The 25,104-nt window shown below is 52.6% G+C and overlaps 1 protein-coding gene and 1 pseudogene across 5 annotated transcripts; both read right to left on the reverse strand.

Moving 5' to 3' along the window:
- Window positions 1-24,199, reverse strand: LOC135976864 (sulfotransferase 2B1-like). 5 transcript variants are annotated; one of them, XM_065574545.1, is made up of 7 exons: window positions 23,443-24,199; window positions 19,631-19,716; window positions 5,755-5,963; window positions 5,363-5,489; window positions 3,679-3,773; window positions 2,413-2,593; window positions 1-521 (listed from the first exon to the last, which is right to left on the reverse strand). In XM_065574545.1, exons 2-7 carry the CDS (start codon window positions 19,674-19,676, stop codon window positions 412-414), a joined length of 768 nt encoding a protein of 255 aa, XP_065430617.1. In that variant the 5' UTR covers window positions 19,677-19,716; window positions 23,443-24,199; the 3' UTR covers window positions 1-411. The 5 variants fall into 5 exon arrangements, with proteins under 5 accessions (XP_065430617.1, XP_065430618.1, XP_065430619.1 ...); XM_065574546.1 differs by lacking the exon at window positions 19,631-19,716 and adding an exon at window positions 6,383-6,455 and having other exon boundaries at window positions 23,443-24,194; XM_065574547.1 differs by lacking the exon at window positions 23,443-24,199 and adding an exon at window positions 6,383-6,455 and having other exon boundaries at window positions 19,631-19,649.
- LOC101939646 (sulfotransferase 2B1-like) overlaps window positions 23,478-25,104 on the reverse strand; it is a 5,506-nt pseudogene continuing 3,879 nt past the window's right edge.

Consider the following 25,104-nt stretch of genomic DNA (forward strand, 5'->3'; position numbering starts at 1 on the left):
TTGCCACATCACCTGATTTTATTTCTTAGAATCCAGAGCCCTGAAGCACAGGAACCCAAACTCGAGAGAGACAGAACAGGCTGCTCCCCGCACAGAGGCCCATCTCCCGCGCCGTGCTCTGGGCTGGCTCTGTGCAGAATTTCACATTTCCCTGCAGAGCCCCTGCATGCAAGCAGGACCAGGAACACCCTGCAATGGACAGATTTTAAATACACCTCAGCTGAGCCCTGCCCTGTGTGTGCACGCGCTCACTGACCTCGCCTGGACACATGCCCAGCCCAGCTCTGCCTATTCCTGATGCTCTAGAGACGCTGCCCCAGGGGGCATCTCCCAGGGCACAGGAAGAGCAGCAGCACGTGGGTGGCACAGGGCAGGTGTATTGCGGGTGCAGATGTGGCGGGCGCGGGGCCGTCAGTCCCAGGGGAAGGTCATGCCCAGACCCTGCATCCGCTCCCGGTAAACGGTGTCAAATCGTTGGCTCTGTGCCTCCGAGAGATGGTTCCTCCAGTCACCGCAGATCCCTGCAAACCACAGGGGACATGGACTCAGTAGCGTAGCTAGGGGGGTGCAGGGGAAGAGGCTGCTCCCCCCTGAGCACATTTTGCAAAAGCTGCGCCTTTCCACACAGCCTGCGCTGGGCTCCGGACTCTAAATCTGGAGCCGGGTTTTGCATGCGGCCGCCGGCTAGCTCTGGGCTCCGCACCGCCCTCCTCCATTCCCAGCCCGGCTCGCTCACTCCGGGGCTGCAGGCAGCTGCCTGGCTCTCCGGGGATGAGGAGGAGGAAGCTTCCTAAGCCGGGGTGGGCTCTGCCGGGAGGGGAAGGGGCGGCAGTGCAGCCCCCACAGCGCGGCAGGGGGGGAGGGGGGGAGGTAAGACTGGGGCCGGTTAGTGGTGAGGCCGGGGCAGGGGGAGGGGTGCTGTCTGGTCTAGGGTGCCCCTCACACCCAACCCACAGCCCCTGCTCCCCAGCCCTGCCCCCGCAACCTCTGCCCATGCCTCTCAATCCCAACCCACAGCCTCTGCTCCCCAGCCCTGCCCCCGCAACCTCTGCCCATGCCCCTCAATCCCAACCCACAGCCCCTGCTCCCCAGCCCTGCCCCTGCAACCTCTGCCCATGCCCCTCAATCCCAACCCACAGCCTCTGCTCCCCAGCCTTGCCCCCGCAACCTCTGCCCATGCCCCTCACTCCCAACCCACAGCCCCTGCTCCCCAGCCCTGCCCCCGCAATCTCTGCCCACGCCCCTCACTCCCAACCCACAGCCCCTGGTCCCCAGCCCTGCCCCCGCAACCTCTGCCCATTCCCCTCACTCCCAACCCACAGCCTCTGCTCCCCAGCCCTGCCCCCGCAAGCTCTGCCCATGCCCCTCACTCCCAACCCACAGCCCCTGGTCCCCAGCCCTGCCCCCGCAACCTATGCCCATGCCCCTCACTCCCAACCTACAGCCTCTGCTCCCCAGCCCTGCCCCCGCAACCTCTGCCCATGCCCCTCACTCCCAACCCACAGCCTCTACTCCCCAGCCCTGCCCCCGCAACCTCTGCCCATACCCCTCACTCCCAACCCACAGCCCCTGCTCCCCAGCCCTGCCCCCGCAACCTCTGCCCATGCCCCTCACTCCCAACCCACAGCCTCTACTCCCCAGCCCTGCCCCCACAAGCTCTGCCAATGCCCCTCACTCCCAACCCACAGCCCCTGCTCCCCAGCCCTGCCCCCGCAACCTCTGCCCATGCCCCTCACTCCCAACCCACAGCCCCTGCTCCCCAGCCCTGCCCCCGCAACCTCTGCCCATGGCCCTCACTCCCAACCCACAGCCTCTGCTCCCCAGCCCTGCCTCCACGAGCTCTGCCCATTCCCCTCACTCCCAACCCACAGCCCCTGCTCCCCAGCCCTGCCCCCGCAACCTCTGCCCATGCCCCTCACTCCCAGCCCACAGCCCCTGCTCCCCAGCCCTGCCCCCGCAACCTCTGCCCATGCCCGTCACTCCCAACCCACAGCCTCTGCTCCCCAGCCCTGCCTCCACGAGCTCTGCCCATTCCCCTCACTCCCAGCCCACAGCCCCTGCTCCCCAGCCCTGCCCCCGCAACCTCTGCCCATGCCCCTCACTCCTGACTTAAAGCCCCCAGCTCCCCAGCCCTGCCTCATGCAGCTCTGCTGGTGCACTTCAGTCCCAACTCGCAGCCCCCGGCTAACCCAGGCAGGGCCGGCTTTAGGCCGATTCCCCGGAATCGGGCCCCGCGCATAAGAGGACCCCATGCCCAGCCAGAGGGCGGCAAGCCTGTGGCCCCACTCCCCGGGCCGGGGCGTGGCAATGCAAAGTGCATCGAAGAGTCAGAGCGCTGCCCGCTGAGTATAAGCCCCACGAATCGGGCCCCGCACTTGCTAAAGCCGGCCCTGACCCCAGGCCTGGACTCACCTTTCCTCAGGAACTCCCCGTTCTGGTGGTCCATGTACTCGTCACTCAGCTGCGAGTAGTTGGACATTTTGTTCCCCTTCATGCTCTGGAAGGAGGCGTTCTCCACCACCGCGGCCACTTGCTCTTCACTCAGCTCCTTCCCCAGGAAGTGGCAGATTCTCCGCACGCTGCCCCGCAGATCCTGGGGGAAGACACCCACTGCCATGAAGAGGGTGATTCTAGGGTGACAATTTTATGGTCCACATGTGCCTCAGTTCCCTCCCCCCGCAGGGTCCTGCTCCCCCCTAGGTGCTGAGGAAGAGACCCCTTCAAAGGCAGAGGGCCTTGGCCGTGAGCCACGTTGGCCACCTGAGGTCAGACCCTGTTCCAGGCCAGGGGCAGAGGAATGCAAAGGCCGGGAGGAGCCAACATCCGGGACATGGACGCCGAGGCCTGGGGAGCTGGGGCTGAGAACACCCTAGAACACCACCTGGATGGGGGCCTGGGGCGGGGCTATGTGTGGGGATGGCTCAGGGGCGGGGTTACATGTGGGATGGCTCAGGGGCAGGATTATATGTGGGGATGGCTCAGGGGCTGGGTTACATGTGGGGATGGCTCAGGAGCGGGGTTATATGTGGGGATGGCTCGGGGCGGGGTTATATGTGGGGATGGCTCAGGGGCAGGGTTATATGTGGGGATGGCTCTAGGGGCGGGGTTACGTGTGCGGATGGCTCTAGGGGCGGGGTTACATGTGGGGATGGCTCAGGAACGGGGCTATATGTGGGGGTGGCTCAGGGGCGGGGTTACGTGTGGGGATGGCTCTATGGCGGGATTACGTGTGGGGGTGGCTCGGGCAGGGTTACATGTGGGCATGGCTCAGGGGCGGGGCTTTGTGTGGGGGAGTCACCAGGTGGCGGGGCTATTTGTCGGCGTGGCACCAGGGATGGAGTAATATGTGGATGAGGTCTCAGGAGCCGGACTATGTGTGGGCGTGACCCCAGGGGTGGAGTTATGTGTGGATGAGGTCTCAGGGGCGGGACTATGTGTGGGCGTGACCCCAGGGGTGGAGTTATGTGTGGATGAGGTCTCAGGAGCGGGGCTATTTGTCGGCATGGCACCAGGGATGGAGTTATGTGTGGATGAGGTCTCAGGGGCGGGGCTATGTGTGGGCGTGACCCCAGGGGTGGAGTTATGTGTGGATGAGGTCTCAGGAGCGGGACTATGTGTGGGCGTGACCCCAGGGGTGGAGTTATGTGTGGGCGTGACCCAAGGGCGGAGTTTCCCTACCTCCTGCAGCTCCTCGTAGGTGATGGAGAAGAAGTTCTCGTTGCCCTTCAGCCCCATCCAGCCGGTGACGTGGTCGAACCAGGAGCTGTAGACCACTGTGCAGGAGAGAGTGGCACGGTGACCCCAGAGCTGCCCCCCCCTCCGGCCCCTCCACCCACTGTTTAATTTATAATTAAAGTGGTGTCAGGGCTCAAGCAATTTTTTTACATTTATAAGTGATGCAGCCAGCCCAGAGGTGCCAGAGCTCTGAACTGCCAGGCCCAGAGGTGCCGGGGCTCTGAACTGCCAGGCCCAGAGGTGCTGGGGCTCTGAACTGCCAGGCCCAGAGGTCCCGGGGCCGTGGCACAAAACAAGCACTACTTCCACCTAAGTCCCCTCTGTGACGTTATTGATATTATCTGGGAACGTATAGAACATGGCTGCAACCAAAGTCCTGTAGTGGCACCAAATCTTGTATAAAGGGGGTCAAATGAGGTGTCTAAGACAAGGGTATGGTTTGCTGGTTATGATTATGCTGTCTAGATGTGTGTATCAATTTTGGAGTTGAAGTTATAAATATTGGCTCTGTACTGTCTGTATTTCAAACTTATGCTATGCTGCTGGGAGACAACCCAGACAAGTTGGTATTAGCTCTGCCTAGCCTGCTTGATGCCCATTAAGGACCATCAGCTATACAATGGACCCATTGAGAGAAGGCAGATACACCTTGCAAATCAGCAAAGTATGCAGGGACTGGCCCATGTGACTCCAGACTCCATTTTGCTGTAATTTTCCACAGTAAGGACAAAGAGGTGTTCTTACACCTGGAAAGGACATAAAAGGCTGATGCCTCTCCTCCATCTTGTCTTCAATCCTGCTTCTTACCTCTGGAGGGACTTTGCTATGAATGGAAGCTCTACACAAAGGACTGATGACCCATCCCAGCGAGCGATGTTCCAGAGACTTGGTTTGAGCCTGCAGTTTATTCCATCACTGCTACAAGCCTGAACCAAGAACTTTGCCATTACTGTATGTAATTGATTCCATTTAACCAATTCTAGCTCTCATCTCTATCTTATTCCTTTTATGAATAAACCTTTAGATTTTAGATTCTAAAGGATTGGCAACAGCATGATTTGTGGGTAAGATCTGATTTGTATATTGACCTGGGTCTGGGGCTTAGTCCAATGGGATCAGCAGAACCTTTTCTCTTTTACTGAGGTATTGGTTTTCATAACCATTTGTCCCCCATAACGAGAGACACTGGTGGTGATACGGGGAAACTGGAGTGTCTAAGGGAATTGCTTGTGTGACTTGTGGTTAGCCAGTGGGGTGAGACCAAAGTCCTCTTTGTCTGGCTGGTTTGGTTTGCCTTAGAGGTGGAAAAACCCCAGCCTAGGGCTGTAACTGCCCTGTTGGAGCAATTTGTTCTAAATTGGCACTCTCCGTTGGGTCCCGCCAGAACCGCAGCATTACACCCTCCATGGTGCGCGGCCGGACAGCCATGCAGCAGCCTATTAAGCCACACACAGCAGCTTATTAAGCTGTGCTGGACAATGGGCAAAGGGCAGCTCAGAGCTGGCTGGGGATGCACAAACTGGATCCCATCAGTGAGTGGCTGGGAGACCAGGCATCGGGCGGGAGAAGGCTGCCTGCGTTTTCCTAACTGCAGCAGGGCCCCCGAGGGTCCCGGGGTGCTGCTCACCATTCCCGCTCAGAAAGTCCTCGAGGAAGGAGTCCAGTGAACCAGGGTCCTTGAAGAGACACAGAACCTTGGAGAAGTGGTACAGTGAGACCAGGACGTCCTTGGGGCAGCGCAGGGTGTAGATGATCTGGGGGGAGGGGAAGGGGGTCACTACCAATCGGGGGAGGGGGATGACAAATGGACCCAGCGATTAGCCACCCACCCCGGGCCGTCACCTCCCCACCCTCTGTGCAGGGAGAAGGATTCGTCGCACCCCACTGGCTGCTCTTCCGCACGCCCACATTGCTGTAACTCACACCCAGCAGCAGCCCTGGATTCACCCCTCTCCTGACGCACAGCCCTGTCGGTGCCCCTCAATCCCGACCCGCAGCCCCTGCTCTCCCGCCTCTCACCTTGGCCTTGGAGCGCTGCAGGAACTTGGGGAAGAGCTGGACGGGGAGGTGGGAGGAGAGCAGCCGGGGTGGGGGGTATTTCAGGGCAGCCTCCAGCCCCAGCTGGCTCTCCACCCAGGGCGCCCGCTCCCAGTTCAGCACGCTGCGCACCCAGCCGGGGTCCCCGTCACAACGGATCAGACTCAGGATCTCCAGCATCCAGTTAGTGCCTGGGGGTGAAAGGGTTAATGGGCCTGAAACAAGCCCTCAACCTGCTAGGTCCCCCTCTGCTCCCAGATCCGGGCAGAGAACCCAGGAGTCCTGGCTCCCAGCCCCCATCAGCTGAGGTGCATTGACAGTGCTAAAATCAGAAGCTCTCATTTTGCTGTGCCAGGGGTCTCCTGACCCTGCCGGTGGCTCTGGAGAAAGACTGTGATCACAATGTGTCTGCAGAGAGCCAGCCTAGCACCAGGTGGGCGAGTTGGGCCCCCAGGGAGCAGCCTGCTTTGTCTCACCCTGGGCTGGGCGTGTGTGTGTGCCCGGGGTCTGGCATCTAGGAAATCAGGTCATGTGACAGGTTTGGTGTTTCTATCTAATGTCCATGTGTGTGTCAGGAGCCCCCTACACACACACAGCCTCTCTCCCCTACCTGACTTGGGGTAGGCGATGTTGAAGATGTCATCGTCCCGCACCTGGAATTCGTTCTCCACGTAGCTCAGCTCCTTGGGGGAGTAAACCAGGCATGGGAACAGTACCCCCTTGTGGGTGAAGTATTCACACGCCATGGCAGGGCAGGGACAGAGACAGACCTCCCGGCGTCAGTGTTGGTCCCTATGCGCTACTAGGGGAGCTGTGCTGCAGGGAGCGGTGTGGGGGTCCTCTCTCCTGAAAGTCAGTCGTCTCCAGCGCCTCAGCCTGGCAATGGGAGGCTCAGCTCTGCAGGGAGCAGGGTGAGGCTATTACTTGGCTGTCCCACCCCAGAGCCAGCTGCACCTTGGCACCAGTTGAGCTGATTCCCGGAACGACTCAAGGGCCTGTGCTGGTGTCTGCAGCAGGGAGAACAGTCCTGTGCCTTGGTGGGAGCCCTCTGTGGAGTTGTGTGACAGGTCCAGGCACTCTCCTCCCCTTTCAGCAACCTTGGACCTGCGCAGAGCCAGTGCCATTCACTCTTCCCAGCTGTGTCGGGTGCCCAGGGTCTGGTGTGGGAGTGAGAGCAGAGCCGGGCCCTGTAACCCCGATCTAGGCTGTAATCCCCTCTGTTCCCTGCACACACATGGGGCTGGAACTGAGGGGGCTGCCACACACCAGGCTTGAAGTGGGGGTGCAGCATAGCCGCAGCGTGGTCGGAGGAGCCGGGGGGGGGCAAAGTGGCTGGAGGAGGAGCCATATGGGGCGTGGCCAGAGGAGGAGCCAAAGGGGGGGTTCCTTTTTAATGTTTCCTCCCCCTGCTCTTAGAACCTGGCCACGCCACTGGTCGTGAGTTGGGGTCTTCGTCCCACCCCTTTGGTGCCCCCTGGGAGGGGTAAGGACTGAGGTTGTGCTCTGGCCAAGGCCAGGCCTTTCTCTGCCTTTAGTGTTTCGTATGCCTCCTGCCCCAGCCCCCCTTGCCCCTCCTAACTGGTTGTTTGACCTCGCCTTGAGATAAGGAGCTGAGGCAGTCTTCAAGTGTGCCCTCGTCTATACAGTCCCACCATGCCCAGTAACACTTTAACTGCTCTTATGCATTCCCATTATACTAACAAACCCATTGGGTTTAGGCAAAAGGAACACTTACAGTGTCTGGCTTTATTCACACATATTACTAGAACTGTAGCTATAGGCGAGTCTCATCTTATGTGCATTTAACATGCGCAAATTCAGCTTTGCGCGGTTGGCAAAAACCAAAAAGAACAAAAAAAAAGAGAAAAATAACGATTTAAATACTGTACCTGTAGTGTGGGCGATTCCGCCTGCCATTACACTCAATGTAATTTTGACTATACGCGATTTTCGCTTTACGCGCTGACAGCGGAACGTAACCCCAGCGTAAGATGAGACTCGCCTTTATATCCAAGGCAAGCAGAACTCAAAGTCCTATCTCAGGCAAAACTATAGACCTGGATCCTACATTGACACGAATACTCCTAACACTCCCCCTCTTTTCTTTCTTTTCTTCTGGGACTCACTTCCCAGGGGTCCCGGGAAAAGCATCAGACATATGGCGGCAAATATCTTGATAGCGCCAGGTACCCCACTGGAGCCAGGGGGTGTCGTTTTACTGTGGACGAAAGTGCTTTGGAAAATAAACTCATTAGAACCAGAATAAAGCTTGGGCCAAGATCACTTCTGCAGCTCCCAGCTGCTGGGGGCTCTCCAGCGTCCAATGCCTCGGCCCCTGGCCATCCGTCCCCGCCCACCCCACACTGCTGGCCACATGCCAGCCGCTCACACGTGCGTCTGCATTCTCCTCTGCAGGGGCCGGCTGGGGTCTGAGTTCTGGGACGAGGACTGTGAGTGGTGGGAGGAGGAGGCCGAGGCCTTGCTGGCCTTGTCGAACTGGACGTAGCCGTCCTGCTTGCCGCTGCTGCTGACGCTGCTGTCGCACTGCGTATCGAGGAAGGAGCTGCTGTCGCTCATGGAGCCCCGCTGGAACTCCCGCTTGCACAGCTCGATGGAGCTGCTGCCCATGCCCAGCACGAAGCGCTGGCTGTAGTCGTAGAGCCGGTTCTGCCCGCTCAGGGTGGTATAGATGTTGGTGAAGGACATGCCCGTGGGAACCCGCTGCACCCGAAGAAGTGGGCTGTAGTCCACGAAAGCTTATGCTCTAATAAATTTGTTAGTCTCTAAGGTGCCACAAGTCCTCCTGTTCTTCTTTTTGCGGATACAGACTAACACGGCTGCTACTCTAAAAGATGCAATGTGTTAGTGCTCTGTTTGCCCCACTGCCCCCTGGGCAATATAGTGCCCTGCACCTTCCCTCGTACGGAAGTACTGCGAGTATATTCCAATCAGTGTGTCAGACTCCCCATAGTGATGCGCCCGAGCAGGTTGGGTCTGGGTTATCTGTTACGCTTCGGTGGAGGGCCTCTTACATTACTCATATGTGACAATCAGTGGTTGTCCCCCTGCACCACTGCAGTATACATTGCAAGATTATATTAAGATGATGTTTAAATTAAAAAAAAACGGTACAGAGTTTAAGCGTCGAAGGTTTTGGTTATCAGGGAATAACGTACAGCTTATCAAGGGCTGCGAAGTTCAGTTTAATATCAGGTGGCATAAGGAAAACGTAAACTGCAATATTCCCGACTGGGGGTAAAAGGTTAACGGGTCAAAGTACAGACATTGAGAGATGAGGGTTTGTTGTTCATAGAATGGCTACGATCGGGTGTGGTGTATAATGAGTGGATACGATGAGGAGGATGGATTGACCCTCATTTGGTGAGATTTGACGTTCAGGGAGTTTATGGTTCCAGTTCATATGGTCCAATGGACAAAGTCTTTTGGTCCCTTTCTCGTAGTCGATGCACGATGTCGCTCGGGCTCAGGGTACTGTTGGTGGCTGATGATGTGTTCGGTGTAGATGTCCTTGGACCATCGGATGGTGTCTGGGAATAGTAGACTTAATAAAGGCCAATAGCCAGGATAATCCACAGTAATACTGTGAGCCCTGACCATCGTAATATAGTCCAACATCCAGGCCACCACCAGAAACACTGCTTCTCCTCCTCTAACAGGGTTAAAATCCTATTCACACCATTCTGGAGAATATATTTTAAATGTGTCCAGTTGTTGACAGTTGCATCGAGCTGCCCCTGTCCTGTTCATGTGCTCTTGTCCATATTATGAGTGTCAAGGCTGCTTCCCAACTCTGAACTTCAGGATACAAATGTGGGGGCCTGCATGAAAACTTCTATGCTTAACTACCAGCTTAGATCTGGTCCACTGCCACCACTCTCGATGCTAATTCCCTTCCCTGGGTACCCTTGAGAGACTCTTCACCAATTCCCTGGCGAATACAGATCCAAACCCCTTGGAGCTTAAAACAAGGAGAAATTAACCATTCCCCCTCCTCCCTTCCACCAACTCCTGGTGGATCAAGATCTAACCCCTTTGGATCTAAAAACAAGGAAAATCAATCAGGTTCTTAAAAAGAAGGCTTTTAATTAAAGAAAAAGGTAAAAATCATCTCTGTAAAATCAGGATGAAAAATAACTTTACAGGATAATCAAACTTAAAGAGCCCAGAGGAATCCCCTCTAGCCTTAGGTTCAATGTACAGCAAACAGAGGTAAACATCCTAGTAAAAGGTACATTTACAAGTTGAGAAAACAAAGATAAACTAACACGCCTTGCCTGGCTGTTTACTTATAAGTTTGAAATATGAGAGACTTGTTCAGAAAGATGTGGAGAACCTGGATTGATGTCTGGTCCCTCTCAGTCCCAAGAGTGAACAACTTCCCAAACAAAGAGCACAAACAAAAGCCTTCCCCCCACCAAGATTTGAAAGTATCTTGTCTCCTTATTGGTCCTTTGGGTCAGGTGTCAGCCAGGTTACCTGAGCTTCTTAACCCTTTACAGGTAAAAGGATTTTGGAATCTCTGGCCAGGAGGGATTTTATAGTACTGTACACAGGAGAGTTGTTACCCTTCCCTTTATAGTTATGACACGCCCCCCAAATCAGAGATAGAGTTGGACAGCCGGTTCCACACTGGCTGTGATTTCTTCCTGGAGCTCTAGGAGAAAACAGAGTTAATAAGACACATGCACCTTTAGACATACTACTGATTATATAAAAACTAACAATATGTTCCACATTCCAAGAACAATTTTTAACCAGTTGATTCTGGGAAACTTTCCCGGGAGAGTGCATCAGCCACTTTGTTAGAAGCCCCTGAAATGTGTTGTGTTTCAAAATCAAAATCTTGGAGAGCTAAACTCCACCAAAGAAGTTTTTTGTTATTCCCCTGGGCGGTATGAAGCCACTGTAGCGCAGCATGGTCTGTTTGTAGTTGGAAACGCCATCCCCAAACATGGGCGTAGCTTTTCCAGCGCGTACACAATGGCGTAGCATTCCTTTTCACTGATTGACCAGTGGCTTTCCCTCTCAGACAGTTTCTTGCTGAGAAACACGACAGGATGGAATTCTTGATCCGGTCCTTCCTGCATTAAAACTGCTCCCACGCCCCGCTTGGACGTATCTGTGGTTACTAGGAACGGTTTGTCAAAGTCTGGGGCCCTTAGCACAGGGTCAGACATGAGTGTCGCCTTAAGCTGGTTAAAGGCCTTTTGACACTCATCAGTCCACTGAACTGCATTTGGCTGTTTCTTTCTGGTTAGGTCTGTCAGCGGGGCGGCGATTTGGCTGTAGTGTGGTACAAATTGCCTATAATATCTGGCCAAGCCTAAGAAGGATTGGACCTGTTTCTTTGACTTTAGAACCGGCCACTTTTGGATAGCATCCACTTTGGCCTGTAGGGGATTTGTAGTTCCTTGACCCACCTAGTGCCCCAGGTAAGTTACTCTGTTTTGGCCTATTTGACACTTTTTAGCCTTAACAGTTAGTCCTGCCTGCCGGATGCGCTCGAAGACTTTTTCCAGGTGCTCCAGGTGTTCTCTCCATGAATCAGAAAAAATGGCACATCATCGAGGTAGGCAACTGCAGATTCTCCCAATCCCGCTAGGAGACCATCTACAGGTCTTTGGAAGGTGGTGGGTGCATTTCGCAACCCGAAAGGGAGTAGATTGAATTCATACACCCCTGCCTGGGTGACGAAGGCTGACCTTTCCTTAGCGGGTTCATCTAGTGGTACTTGCCAGTACCCTTTGGTTAAGTCTAAAGTAGAGATGAATTGGCCATGTCCCAATTTCTCCAATAGCTCATCTGTGCGTGGCATTGGATAGTTGTCAGGACCGAGTTACAGCATTTAGCTTACGGTAGTCCACGCAAAAGCATATTTCCCCATCTGGTTTGGGAACTAGAACCACTGGAGATGCCCATGCACTATTAGAGGGGCGGATTATACCCATCTGTAGCATGTCCTGTTCCCTTTGTATAGCAGTTTGGGCATGAGGTGACTCCTGGTAGGGTGGGGTTCTAATTGGGTGAGCATTACCTGTGTCAATGGAGTGGTATGCCCGTTCAGTCCGTCCTGGAGTGGCTGAAAAAATTGGTGCAAAGCTTGTGCACAGCTCCTTGATCTGCTGTCGCTGCAGACTTCCAAGGGTCGCGGAGAGGTTCACCTCTTCCACGCCACCATCCCTTTTTCCTTCGTAGTAGACACCTTCAGGCCACTCCGCGTCATCTGTTTCCTGGGCTGTAAACTGGCAAACGTTTAATTCTCTGGAATAAAAGGGCTTAAGAGAATTAACATGGTATACCTTAGGCTTTATGTTGGAGGTGGGGGAGGCTATGAGATAGTTAACAGCTCCTAGGCGCTCCTGGACCATGAATGGTCCTTCCCACGACGCTTCCATTTTCTGGGCCTGGACGCCTTTAAGACCATGACTTGGTCTCCTACTTTGAAGGACCGTTCTCTGGAATGTTTATCATACCAGGCCGTTTGCTCTTCCTGAGCATTCTTTAGGTTTTCTTTAGCAAGGGCTAAAGAGTGTCGGAGGGTGCTTTATAGGTTGCTTACAAAGTCTAGAATGTTAGTTCCTGGAGAAGGCGTAAACCCCTCCCATTGCTGCTTCACCAACTGTAATGGCCCCTTAACCTCGCGGCCATACACAAGTTCAAATGGTGAAAACCCTAAACTGGGATGTGGTACAGCCCTGTAGGCAAAAAACAACTGCTGCAACACTAGGTCCCAATCATTGGAGTGTTCATTTACGAATTTACATATCATGGCCCCCAAAGTTCCATTAAACCTCTCCACCAGGCTATTGGTTTCATGGTGGTAAGGGGTGGCAACCAAGTGATTCACCCCATGAGCTTCCCACAGGTTTTTCATGGTCCCTGCCAGGAAATTAGTTCCCGAATCGGTAAGGATGTCGGAGGGCCAACCTACGCTGGCAAAAATGTCTGCTAATGCCTGGCACACACTTTTAGCCCTGGTGTTGCTTAAGGGTACTGCTTCCGGCCATCGGGTAGCAAAATCCATGAAACTCAGTATGTACTGCTTTCCTCTGGGGGTCTTCTTTTGGAAAGGACCCAGAATATCCACAGCTACTCGCTGAAATGGGACCTCAATTATGGGTAGTGGCTGGAGAGGGGCTTTAACCTGGTCTTGGGGCTTTCCCACTCGTTGGCACACCTCACAAGACCGGACATAATTAGCAACGTCCTTGCCCATTCCCTCCCAGTGGAAGGACTTCCCCAACCGGTCTTTGGTTCTGTTCACCCCAGAATGGCCACTGGGATGATCATGGGCTAAGCTCAAGAGCTTTACCCGATACTTAGTGGGAACTACCAACTGTCTTTGAGGATGCCAGTCTTCCTGGTGCCCACCAGAAAGAGTCTCCTTGTATAAAAGTCCTTGTTCTACAACAAACCGGGATCGGTTAGAAGAGCTGAGAGGCGGTGGGGTGCTCCGTGCCGCTGCCCAAGCTTTCTGAAGGCTGTCATCTGCTTCCTGCTCGGCCTGGAACTGTTCCCTTGATGCTGGAGACATCAGTTCTTCCTTGGACTGTGGACTGGGGCTTGGTCCCTCTGGAAGCGATGCAGGTGCTGGGGCTGTTTCCATTGACTGTGAACCGCTGTCCGCTGGTGCACTATGTTGTATTTCAGGCTCTGGCTGAGCCTCTTGGGTAGGGTTATCTGCTACTTCCGCCAGGTCAGGCTCGCTGGTGCCCTCTGGCATTGGAGTTGTAGATGGGTTTGCAAGCGCTGGGCTCAGTGCTGGCAATGGTTCTGGCGCTGGTTGTGTTGCCAGTTCCAGTTCTGGGACTGGCTTTGGCTGGGTCTCTGGGATTGGATCCACTACGGCTGTTGCAGTCATTGGCAGGGGATCCGGTTCCACCACCTTTGTCTGGGTCTCTGGTAACACAGACGGGGCCCTGGTGGACGGCTCAGGAACAGGGATGGGGGTGCAAGCTTGCTTAGCCTGGCTGCAGGTGACTATTCCCACTCTCTTGACTAGCTTCACATGGTTGGCCAAGTCTTCCCCCAGCAGCATGGGGATGGGATAATTGTCATAGACTGCAAAAGTCCACATTCCTGACCAGCCCTTGTACTGGACATGCAACTTGGCTGTAGGCAAGGTTACAGACTGTGACATGAAGGGTTGAATTGTCACTGGAACCTGTGGGTTGATGAGTTTGGGGTCCACTAGGGATTGGTGGATAGTTGACACTTGTGCCCCAGTGTCCCTCCAAGCGATAACCTTCTTTCCGCCCACTCTCAAGGTTTCCCTTCACTCCGAAGGTATGAGAGAGGCATCTGGGTCTGGGAATCTTTGGTGTGATTGTGCTGTAATGAACTGTAATCGGTTGCGGTTCTTGGGGCAGTGAGCCTTTATATGTCCCAGTTCATTACATTTAAAACATCGTCCTGCTAAGGTATCACCGGGGCGATGTTGGTTGGTGGAGACTGGTGTGGTGGGGTGAGAAGGCGTCTGGGGTTTCCCTTGGGATGTGGGTGGGGCCTTGGGTTGTCCCCGGTGGTAAGGTTTGGTTTCGGCTTGCCCCTTCTGATATTCGCTCCAACTGCTACTAGTTTTTTTCTTTTCTGCCACCTCTACCCATTTGGCTCCAATCTCCCCCGCCTCGGTTACAGTTTTGGGCTTCCCATCTAGGATGTACCTTTCTATTTCCTCAGGAACACCCTCTAAAAACTGCTCCATTTGCATTAGGAAGGGCAACTCTTCCATAGATTTAACATTTGCTCCTGATATCCAGGCATCCCAATTTTTCCCAATGTGGTAGGCATGTCGGGTAAATGATACATCGGGTTTCCACCTGAGGGCTCTGAACCGCCGACGGGCATGCTCAGGTATTAGCCCCATTCTGATTCTGGCCTTGTTTTTAAAAAGTTCATAACTGTTCATGTGTTCCTTAGGCATTTCAGCCGCCACCTCTGCTAAGGGTCCACTGAGCTGCGGCCTCAGATCTACCATGTACTGGTCTGCAGCGATGCTGTATCCAAGGCAGGCCCTTTCAAAATTTTCTAAGAAGGCCTCAGTATCATCGCCTGCCTTGTAGGTGGGGAATTTTCTGGGATGGGAAGGGGTACCTGGAGAGGGGTTGTTAGGATTGGCTGGTATATCCGGCCTAGCCCGTGCTAATTCCAGTTCATGCTTCATCTGTGAGGTCCCATGCGGAGCGGATAAAGCACACGACCAATGTGGTTGCAAGCTGAATCCGAATTCTGTTTATTGCAAGCTTTCTTTTATAGTTTTTCTCTACATTACATAACACAATTAGGCTATAATCACACATCTACGGATTGGACAAGAAGGAGAATCATGTGTTTATCACATGTATAGCCCCACACCGATTGGTTCAACCGTTCCTTACATAAGGCCATGATTTATTACCTTGTTTACCTCATCTTATATAATTCCTAGACCACCAGGGGGCCTTACATAAGGCCATGATTTATTACCTTGTTTACCTCATCTTATATAATCCCTAGACCACCAGGGGGCCTTACATAAGGCCATGATTTATTACCTTGTTTACCTCATCTTATATAATTCCTAGACCACCAGGGGGGCCTTACATAAGGCCATGATTTATTACCTTGCAAGTGTCCCATCGTGACCCTTACCTCCTTATGGAACTTTCCATTAGGTTGGTGTAGGGATGATACATCCCCACATTCATCTCTTTTTCTCTCAGCTCCATAGCTCTCTTGTGGGCCTCCTCTTTGGCTTTTTCTTCTCTTTCATGGGCCTCCTCTTTGGCTTTCTCTTCTCTTTCTCTCTGCTCCATCTCTTTTTCTTTCAGCTCCATAGCTCTCTTGTGGGCCTCCTCTTTGGCTTTCTCTTCAGCTTCTTGCTCGAGTTTTTTTAATTGAAGCAGTCTCTGATGTTTTTTTTCATTTTCTTCTGCTTCTAGTCTGGCCAGTTCTATTTTGTTAGCTACTTCTTTGGTAGTCATTTTCCTGTTTTCTTGTGCTGGGCCACACCCCTCTGCAGTTGACTGAAACTGGGATGCACTCAGCTCAGGCTGCTGCTGAGGTAACAGAGACTTTCTAACTAGCTATCCCCGAGAGGTAGAAAGAAAAAAAACAATTCAGCTTGTAAATGCCTTTTACCAGCTGTTTGCTCACTGATTGAACCCTTCTCTTAACAAAAACCCTTGTTAAAAAAAACTTAACACCTCTGCCTTCAGTCAAGGAGAGATAAGATATGCATCTACCTTCAGCTCTGCTTTCCAAGCAGCTAGAAAGGAGAAAAAAAATCTTACTGGCTTTTGGTTTAAAATGATCCCACCGCTCTGCCACCATGTCAAGGCTGCTTCCCCACTCTGAACTTTAGGGTACAAATGTGGGGGCCTGCATGAAAACTTCTAAGCTTAACTACCAGCTTAGATCTGGTCGCTGCCACCACTCTCGATGCTAATTCCCTTCCCTGGGTAGCCTTGAGAGACTCTTCACCAATTCCCTGGTGGACACAGATCCAAACCCCTTGGAGCTTAAAACAAGGAGAAATTAACCATTCCCCCTCCTCCCTTCCACCAACTCCTGGTGGATCAAGATCCAACTCCCTTGGATCTAAAAACAAGGAAAATCAATCAGGTTCTTAAAAAGAAGGCTTTTAATTAAAGAAAAGGTAAAAATCATCTCTGTAAAATCAGGATGGAAAATAACTTTACAGGGTAATCAAACTTAAAGAGCCCAGAGGAATCCCCTCTAGCCTTAGGTTCAAAGTACAGCAAACAGAGGTAAACATCCTAGTAAAAGGTACATTTACAAGTTGAGAAAACAAAGATAAACTAACACGCCCTGCCTGGCTGTTTACTTACAAGTTTGAAATATGAGAGACTTGTTCAGAAAGATTTGGAGAACCTGGATTGATGTCTGGTCCCTCTCCGTCCCAAGAGCGAACAACTTCCCAAACAAAGAGCACAAACAAAAGCCTTCCCCCCCCCCGCCCAAAATTTGAAAGTATCTTGTCCCCTTATTGGTCCTTTGGGTCAGGTGTCAGCCAGGTTACCTGAGCTTCTTAACCCTTTACAGGTAAAAGGATTTTGGAGTCTCTGGCCAGGAGGGATTTTATAGTACTGTACACAGGAGAGCTGTTACCCTTCCCTTTATAGTTATGACAATGAGTCCACCAGATATTCACAGAGAAATGGGGTATTGTCCAAACCAGCTTGACCGCTTGGTAACGAATCAGGTGGTAGGCGCTGGTTAGATTATTCACAGCAATGAGTTCCACAGATCCATTCATGCACCAAAGTCCCGATGGCAGAGTGTAGATGTGTGTAACTTGGGCATGTGCTGGTATAATTGTGCCCCCTGGTATTGTGCACATTCCCAGCAAAACACCCCATGCCCCGTATACACCACCTCTATGGCCCCCATTTGCAATGGGCCATTAATTCTTGTCCTCCACGGCCACTGAGGAGGGACACATTCAAATATGTTCTCTGGACAAACAATTATTTAACTGAATTATTGTCCATTTTACACCATTCCATCCACCCCATTTATCCCCCAGTGCTTCCCAGAGAGCTCCTCCCTTTCTCGTTACTCCTGTAAGGAGAGTCAGGATGAGCTCTACCCTGACATCTGGTGGTGAATTATGGCGAGTGTGGAAAAGAACTCCAGGGGCTGATCTTGTTTGCATAGGCACACCCACCCCGCCTAGCCTGGGACAACAACAACTGAAAGTGGTTACTTTGGCTGGTGTGGGATCCCCAGTTTCTCTGTTATTGGGGCAGGAAGAATGAAGTGTTGTTACCCTGATTCTGTGAATCAAGACCAGTGGAACTGTTGTATGACAGAGGGACTCACCAGAAAGTAGCACTCGCTAGACAAGGGGCATGGATTACAAAACCCAGTGAATTGAGAGAGGTGGGGGACAGGTATGTGTACCTGATGGTATGGGCCCCTTTTGAGGGCTGGAAACACCAATTGCACTACCCCTTCTCTCTACTGTTGAATAGCAGAGCTAAATTTGCTTCCATTAGGAGTCTAGCTAGAAGTTGCTGAGCTGAATTCACTTTGGGTCAACGGTGCACAAGCACTGGGGCTCCCCTACTACAAGCTGACATCACTAAAGAGCTGAAATCACTAAAAGAGCTAAAATTGCTGAGCTGAGATCACTGAGTGCTGTGTTAAACAGTGGGGAAGCCTGAAGAAATATTGCTAAGCAACTGGCAGAGCCAAGCAGTTTGTGGGATGGTTGGAGCAGCCATGTGCGTCCCCTCACCCACCCCTGAAATTACTGCTTCCACCCTTCTCTGGATGTGCTGCAGCTGGGGTGTACCCGGTCCACCCACCGTTCTCTGGGGTGTGCCACCCACCTATGTTATGGACAGGAAAGATACGTTGAAAAGCGCTGGTTGCACCCGCTCCCACCATGGCTCCCACACGTTCACCCATCGGAGGGTATTTCCAGCTCTAGGCTGTGGCCAGCTTAGATCCAGATTTTCCCATCTTGGCGTTCATATTCTCTGTAGGGTTACAGTCTGCAAAGTGGTTAAATTCTCATAGAGCTAGTGTCCCAGGGGAGAGTGTATGCCCAGTGTGATGTTTACATGACAACTGTACGTCCGGGGATTTTCCTCTGTGCAGGTACCATTATGATTACCATGGTAACATCACACCCCAATTGTGGGACCCCATAACCCAAACATCCCAGGAGCCCAGAGGGTTATATGTTTTTTGGGCCCTCTGTGACGAGCTACATGTTCTGATGACTGGGTTTCTCACTGTCATTGATCATGGCATAGCCTAGGGAATACCATGCAATATTTCCTGATCAATTTGCTATTTTTCACTGTGTTGGGACCCCCCCCCCCCTTTCAATCGATACACCACATACTGACACTGCCAACTTCCCGGGGGGGGATCAGAGGTGCAACTTCCTATGGGCAAATCCTTAACGTCCTCATTTGCCTCATTACCATAGGCATGCGCACGGGGTGTGCCGGGTGTGCCCAGGCACACCCCTAATGCAGGGGTGGGCAAATGGCTCCACTCCCCGGTGCGGCAAGTTGTGGGGTCTGCGTTCCCGGGCCGGAGTGCCTGGCCAAACGCAGCAAGCCGCCGGGCCCTCCCCCCACATTCTCCCCTCCCCTGGAGCCATGGTTTCGCGCGCGCAGCGCTCTGGGTGCCGGGGCTGTGCACTCCCAGGGGAAAGTGTTTGGCTCCGCGGGGAGGCTAGGAGCCTCATCTCATGGTAAGGGGTCCGGGGCCAGGGGGGTTGGATAGGGGGTGGGATGGTTAGGGGCGGGGGGTCTCTGGATGGGGCAGTCAGGGAGCAGAGGGGGTTCGATGGGGCATGGGAGTCCCGGGGTCTGTCAGGGGGTGGGGGGTGGATAGGGGTCAGGGGACAGGGAGCAAGGAGGGTCCGGGGTGGCAGTTAGTGGAGGGGTGTCTCTGGAGGGGGTGCTCATGGGATAAGGAGCTGGGGGAGGGTTTGGATGAGTCAGGAGTTCTGGGGGGTCCTGTCAGGGGGCGGGGAGCGGTTGGATAGTTGTGGGAGTCCTGGGGGTCTGTTTGGGGACGGGGGTGTGGATAAGGGTCGGGGACAGGAAGGGGACAGGATCCTAGGGGGCAATCAGGGGACAAGGAGCAGGGAGGCTTAGGTAGGTGGTGGAGTCCTGGGGGGCAGTTAGGGGCAGGGGTCCTAGGAAGGGGTAGTCAGGGAACAAGGAGCAGGGGGCATTGGAGGTTTGAGGGGGGAAGTCAGGGGGCAGGAAGTAGGAGGGAGTGGATGGGGGCGGGACTAGGGCAGGGCAGGGGCGGGGCTCCCTGGGTGCACATCCTAATGAAATGGGTTGCGCATGCCTATGGTCATTACCACAACTTAGGGGTGTTGCTGTCCACGTGTTTCCTCCTTTTGCCATTTCACATTGCCGGGTCTGGGCAGGTTTACAACAGCAACAACTGTGAATAGCAACAAGAATTGTTCCAAAAGTTTATTCCCAAGTAATAGCTGAGAGACAGCATCACCGTGAGACCTTGGACATGAGATTTGTTTTTAATTACCATATTTAGCCTGCTTAACCCTGCACCCCAGTTATACGCTTTCTCCATTGGTACGGGGTTAGTCACTGCATTTCTCCCAAGGTTTAACACTGTGACCGTCTGATTACTCAGAGCCACCTCAAGGTTCAGTGTTTCTGACCTTGCTTTTTTGTACCTTCCACTCCTGCCTTTTCTTCAGAGGTCACTGTCTGTCTTTTCACTTTTTGTTCCCCTCCTGCAGTTCTTACCTTCTGCTATTTATTACCAAAAAATGGATCCAGAATTTCTCCCCATTCCCTTGGTCTGCCTGCCCCAGCCAGGGCCTCATTCTCTGGGCCTTATTTAAAAAAAATATTAAACTTTATAAAAACATGGAAGTACCCAAAGGTACTATAAATGCTAAATACCAAAACCACATCACACTAGCTGCCCGTGTCTAGCACAAGGTTCTGTCAGTGTTGCAATGAGAGAATCAAATGGAGTTTTAGTGGCGTTGTTTGGTTGTTTGTTTGTTTTTAATTTAAAAGAACAAAACCAACCCAATTTATCTTAAACCTACAAACAGGATTTTACAAACCATGAGTGCTGGTTTAGGTCCTTATAACCTCACATAATTACAAACACACACACACACACCCCAACGCCAATTAATTGTTGCCCAACACCCCTCACACTGCTTTCATTATTTTTACACAACTGTACCCAGATTACATTCCCATCTTGTACAATCGGACACAGTCAAGTTTCAATGGAAACCCCTTAGAATTCTTCAGGGATTTTGATTAAATTATATTTACAACCCATTCCTGTGGGAAAAGGGCCCATTTTCCTTCAGAATAGCTGTAAAGGCTCCTGGGGACAAAAACATAGTGGTGGTAGTAGCCACCTGACCCCTTGGTATAATTTGTTTAATTACCAGGGTTCCACCCCATGTGACTGTACCAAGTTGCATGTATATTTACATTTGCATAACTGAGTTTTATCATCAAACCACAAACTCCCTTCTTATAACACCACACCTGTTACTCTTTAACATCTTCAACACAACTGTTACCTTTCAGCATTTCCACAACTCCCAACCCTTTACTTCCCTTCAAACTCTGTCCTTTTAATTTCTGCAAAAGCTACTTGTAAGTGATCTTCATTCCCTTACTTCTGCATTCAATTAAGGTGGTACATTTTGCCTGCAAGGACTTAGCCACCAAGTACACCCTGGGACACAGCTGCCTCGCCCTGTGCTTCCTTTACCTTGAATTGTTTTTAAAGGCAGTAAAACATTTGTCTCTAGGGTCACCCCTGGGTCTTTTACTCCACAAATTTCAATGGAATCCAGCAGACTTCTGTCATGCTTCCTCCAAAAAACCTTTTCACTCAGTATCCAAAGTGCCCTCCATTAAAACTTCAGAAAACCAAAAGTGGGAGAGATGGGGGTGGGGTGGAAAGCAACCAATTAACCCCCCGCGGTTAGTTTAAAATACAGGCTAACAATTAAAACAGTTAGGAACCCTTCCTTACACCTAGATTTTTATCCTTGCTGTGAGAGAAGAGAGGGGGTTGCTAGCCGCTCCTGCAAACCCTGAATTTGTTCCCCAGTGTCTTGTTGCTTTTGTTTGCACCCCAAGTGGATTCCAGGAGTGCCCTTCTCCGTTTACTCTGGGGGAATTCAGCACCAAAAAAATAAAAATTCTGCTCACAATATTATAAAATTCTGCAACATTCTGCATATTTTATTTGTCAAAATAACACAATATAATCACACCAGTTTCAATTATTTTTGGTCATTTATTTCAAAATACCTGTCAGCAAGTATGTCTGTCACAATACAGACACCAAAAAAGATTCAGGAAATGTTTTTTGACAGCTAGATTCCTTTCTAGGCATACAGAACTCTGAGTAATAATTCATTTAAACTACAATACAGAACCATATTTCCCGCCCCGGCTGACCCCGAGCCTCTCCCATTCAGTCAGGCACATCTGCTCCGTCCCCATGTGTCTCTGTGCCCTCATCCAGCCACTCTTCTGTCCCTACATAGCTCTGCCCTCCTCCCCCATCCCCATGGCCCTGTGCCTCCACTCCATTGAGCTCCTGCCCCAGTCTGTCCTCCCCCACTAGGCAGCTCTCTCTCTTCCCTCGCTGGCCGGGAGCTGCTGCTGTGTTCTATCACCTGGCATCCTCTGGTGGGCAAAAGGCAGAAGTGCAGAAGTTATTTTCTGCTTATTGTGGCACAGCACCCTCCGGTGGGCAAAAAGCTGAACTACAGCAACATATTGGCAGAAGCTTTTTTCTGCACAAAAAATTAGAAATTGGCAGGGCTCGTTAAATATGTTCCTGCGCAGAATTACCCCCGGGAGTATCCATTGCAGTTAAGCTGCCCCCGCGCACCTCCATTTTTCACTTTGAAACCTTTTTTCCTTCACTCCCTTAGGACCAAGTCCAAGCTCCTGCCTCTTAACTCTGCTTCTGACTCCAAACCCTGTAGTGCCAAATCACCTTTACCCACCCCTAACTCTAATTTCCAATCCTCCAGTTGCCTTTGCTGGAGTAGCACCAAACTTGAAAGGGTACTGGCAGCTTCCCAGAATGCTGCTTTTAGTTCAAACCTCTTACAAATGCACTGATAAGGGGGCTGCTGGTCCACCCTGGTTCCAAGCCCCCACTAGCCAGCTTCAACGGCTGCTCTTCCTGCAAGCAGTGGACAAAGCAAGCGGCTACCAAACAACGTTATAAGGGAGCATTGCACAACTTTAAATGAACATCTGCTCTAATTCAGAGGTTCTCAAACTGTGGTCCATGGACCGAGCTCCATTGAGGTGGCCTCCAGACCCTGCGCCGCCAGAGCAGAGGAGCTGGAGCCCGGGAAGGGAAGTGCCAGGCCGGCGGCTTGGGATCCGGAGGCAAGGGGGCTGCCCGAAGCCGGAGCGCTGGCTTGGGCAGCTTGGCTCTTAAACAGAGCCGAAGTCTGAGTCAGGGGAAGAGCAGAGCAGCTGCGGGAGAGGAAGTGCCTGTCCGGTATTTTTCCCGGACATGTTCGGCTTTTTGGCATTTCCCCCCGGACGGGGGTTTGATTGCCGAAAAGCCGGACATGTCCGGGAAAAACCGGATGTATGGTAACCCTAACGTAACAAAACATTAACCAGGACCAGTTTAAGTGAGAGTTACTGTATATTGGCTGACAAAGCAGGTGGTGGAGGGGGAGACTTGGACCTGTTCTGGGCACCACCAAAAATGATACAAACCTGTCACCCCTGCTGACAACCTATGGTCATGTTCTGTTTTGGAGGTTCATCAGTCGGGGTCTTCGTCCCACCCCTTTGGTACCTCCTGGGAGGGGTAGGGAGTAAAGTTGTGCTCTGGCCACGGCCAGGCCTTTCTCTGCCTTTTAGTGTTTCTTACGCCGGCACCCCAGACTCCCTTGCCCCTCCTAACTGGTTGCTTGAACTCACCTTGAGATAAGGAGCTGAGGCAGTCTTCAAGTGTGCGCTCGCCTATACATTCCCACCATGCCCAGTAATACTTGAACTGCTCTTCTCTATTCCCATTATACTAACAAATCCATCAGGTTTAGGCAAAAGCAACATTTACAGTGTCTGTCTGTTCTTAGTAATGTTGGCCAAATAGGGCCTGTTTCCCCGCGGAGCTTACCTAATTACACCAAGGAGGCACGGAGAGACAAGAAGACGGGTACCAGGTCCTTTATTTGTCAGTCAGCTGAGAGGGTGCTCCTCGACTTATGCCAGAAGAGACACACCTTACAAGCACAACTGAGCTTCTTTTATACAGAGAGACAAACAACTTAGCATTCATTCTTTTGCGTCATTATGCTGACCGATAGATAATAGGTTACACAGGATACATATATTATTTTGGGGAGGGGGGATACAAGAGACATCTGTTGCGGATACATTTGTCATTTTGAAGGGAGAACAAGGTACATCCCTTGACCCTTTGCACTAAATACCTTGGGGATATATGGGAAAGCAGCAACAAACTAACTATCTCTCTCTGTTCCGTCCTCCTTATCTTTATTATTTCTGCTAATGTGAGTGAAACTACAGCCATTTGCCAGAAACGCTGACCAATACATTTCTGCTTTAACATGTAAGCAGTTAGCACAGAAGTAAATGAGAATTCACAAGATGGAGTCTGGGGGTTTCAGATAGGCCCAGAGCAAAAGAGTTTCATCGACACTTTGGCTTTCCACTCTCCCGAGTTACCTGGTAGCTATGCCTAGTGGATCCCAACAGTAACCCTAACCCTTTGTTCACACGTATTAGTAAAAATGCAGATCTGCCCCATGGGTGGGTGCTGCCCCCTGCTGGTCACACACCCCAGCCCAGTGATGCGGCCCCAAGAGGCATCTCCCAGGGCACAGGAAGATCAGTAGCACGTGGGTGGCACAGGGCCGGTGTATTGCGGGTGCAGATATGGCAGGCACAGGGCCGTCAGTCCCAGGGGAGGGTCATGCCCAGACCCTGCATCCGCTCCCGGTAAACGGTGTTGAATCGTTGGCTCTGTGCCTCCGAGAGATGGTTCCTCCAGTCGCCGCAGATCCCTGCAAACCACAGGGGACATGGTCTAAGTCAGGGGTCGGCAACTTACGGTACGCGTGCCAAACACGGCATGCGAGCTGATTTTGAGTGGCACGCAGCTCCCTGCTGCAGTCCCGGCCCCCCGCCCCACTCAGCCCCCCCGCTCACCGCTCTCCCCTGCGGGGGCAGGAGGCAGAAGCTTGGTTCTGCAGCAGCCAAGCTTCCCCCTCCCGCACTTCTTCCCCCAGCGTGGTGCTTTCCTGCCCCTCCTCCTCTCCGTCCCTGCGCCAATCAGCTGATGGCCCTAGCGAGGGGGAGGGGGAAGAGCAGCAGCGTGCTCCCTGCTCCGTAGAGGACGCAGAGAGAGGTAGGGACGGAGACTGGGGGAAGAGGGTGGAATAGGGCATATCCCTTCCAGCCCCCTGCCATGAGCCACCCAGGGCAGGGGGCTGGGAGCACCCCCACGAGCCGAGCACCCCAGCCTTCTGCCCTGCACCCCTCCCACACCCCCAGCCCTCTGCCCTGACCCTTGAACCCCCCACACCACCAACACACACCCAGCCCTCTGCCCTGACCCTTGAACCCCCGCACACACAGTCTTCTGCCCTACACCCTCCACACACCCCCAGCCCTCTGCCCTGATCCCTGAACCCCCTCACACACCCCAGCCTTCTGCCCTGACCCTTGAACCCTCCACACCTCCAACACACACCCAGCCTTCTGCCCTGAACCCCCTCACACACCCCAGCCTTCTGCCCTGAACCCCCTCCCCCAG

Source organism: Chrysemys picta, chromosome 20, assembly GCF_011386835.1.
Source record: "Chrysemys picta bellii isolate R12L10 chromosome 20, ASM1138683v2, whole genome shotgun sequence".
NCBI classification, from domain to species: domain Eukaryota; kingdom Metazoa; phylum Chordata; order Testudines; family Emydidae; genus Chrysemys; species Chrysemys picta.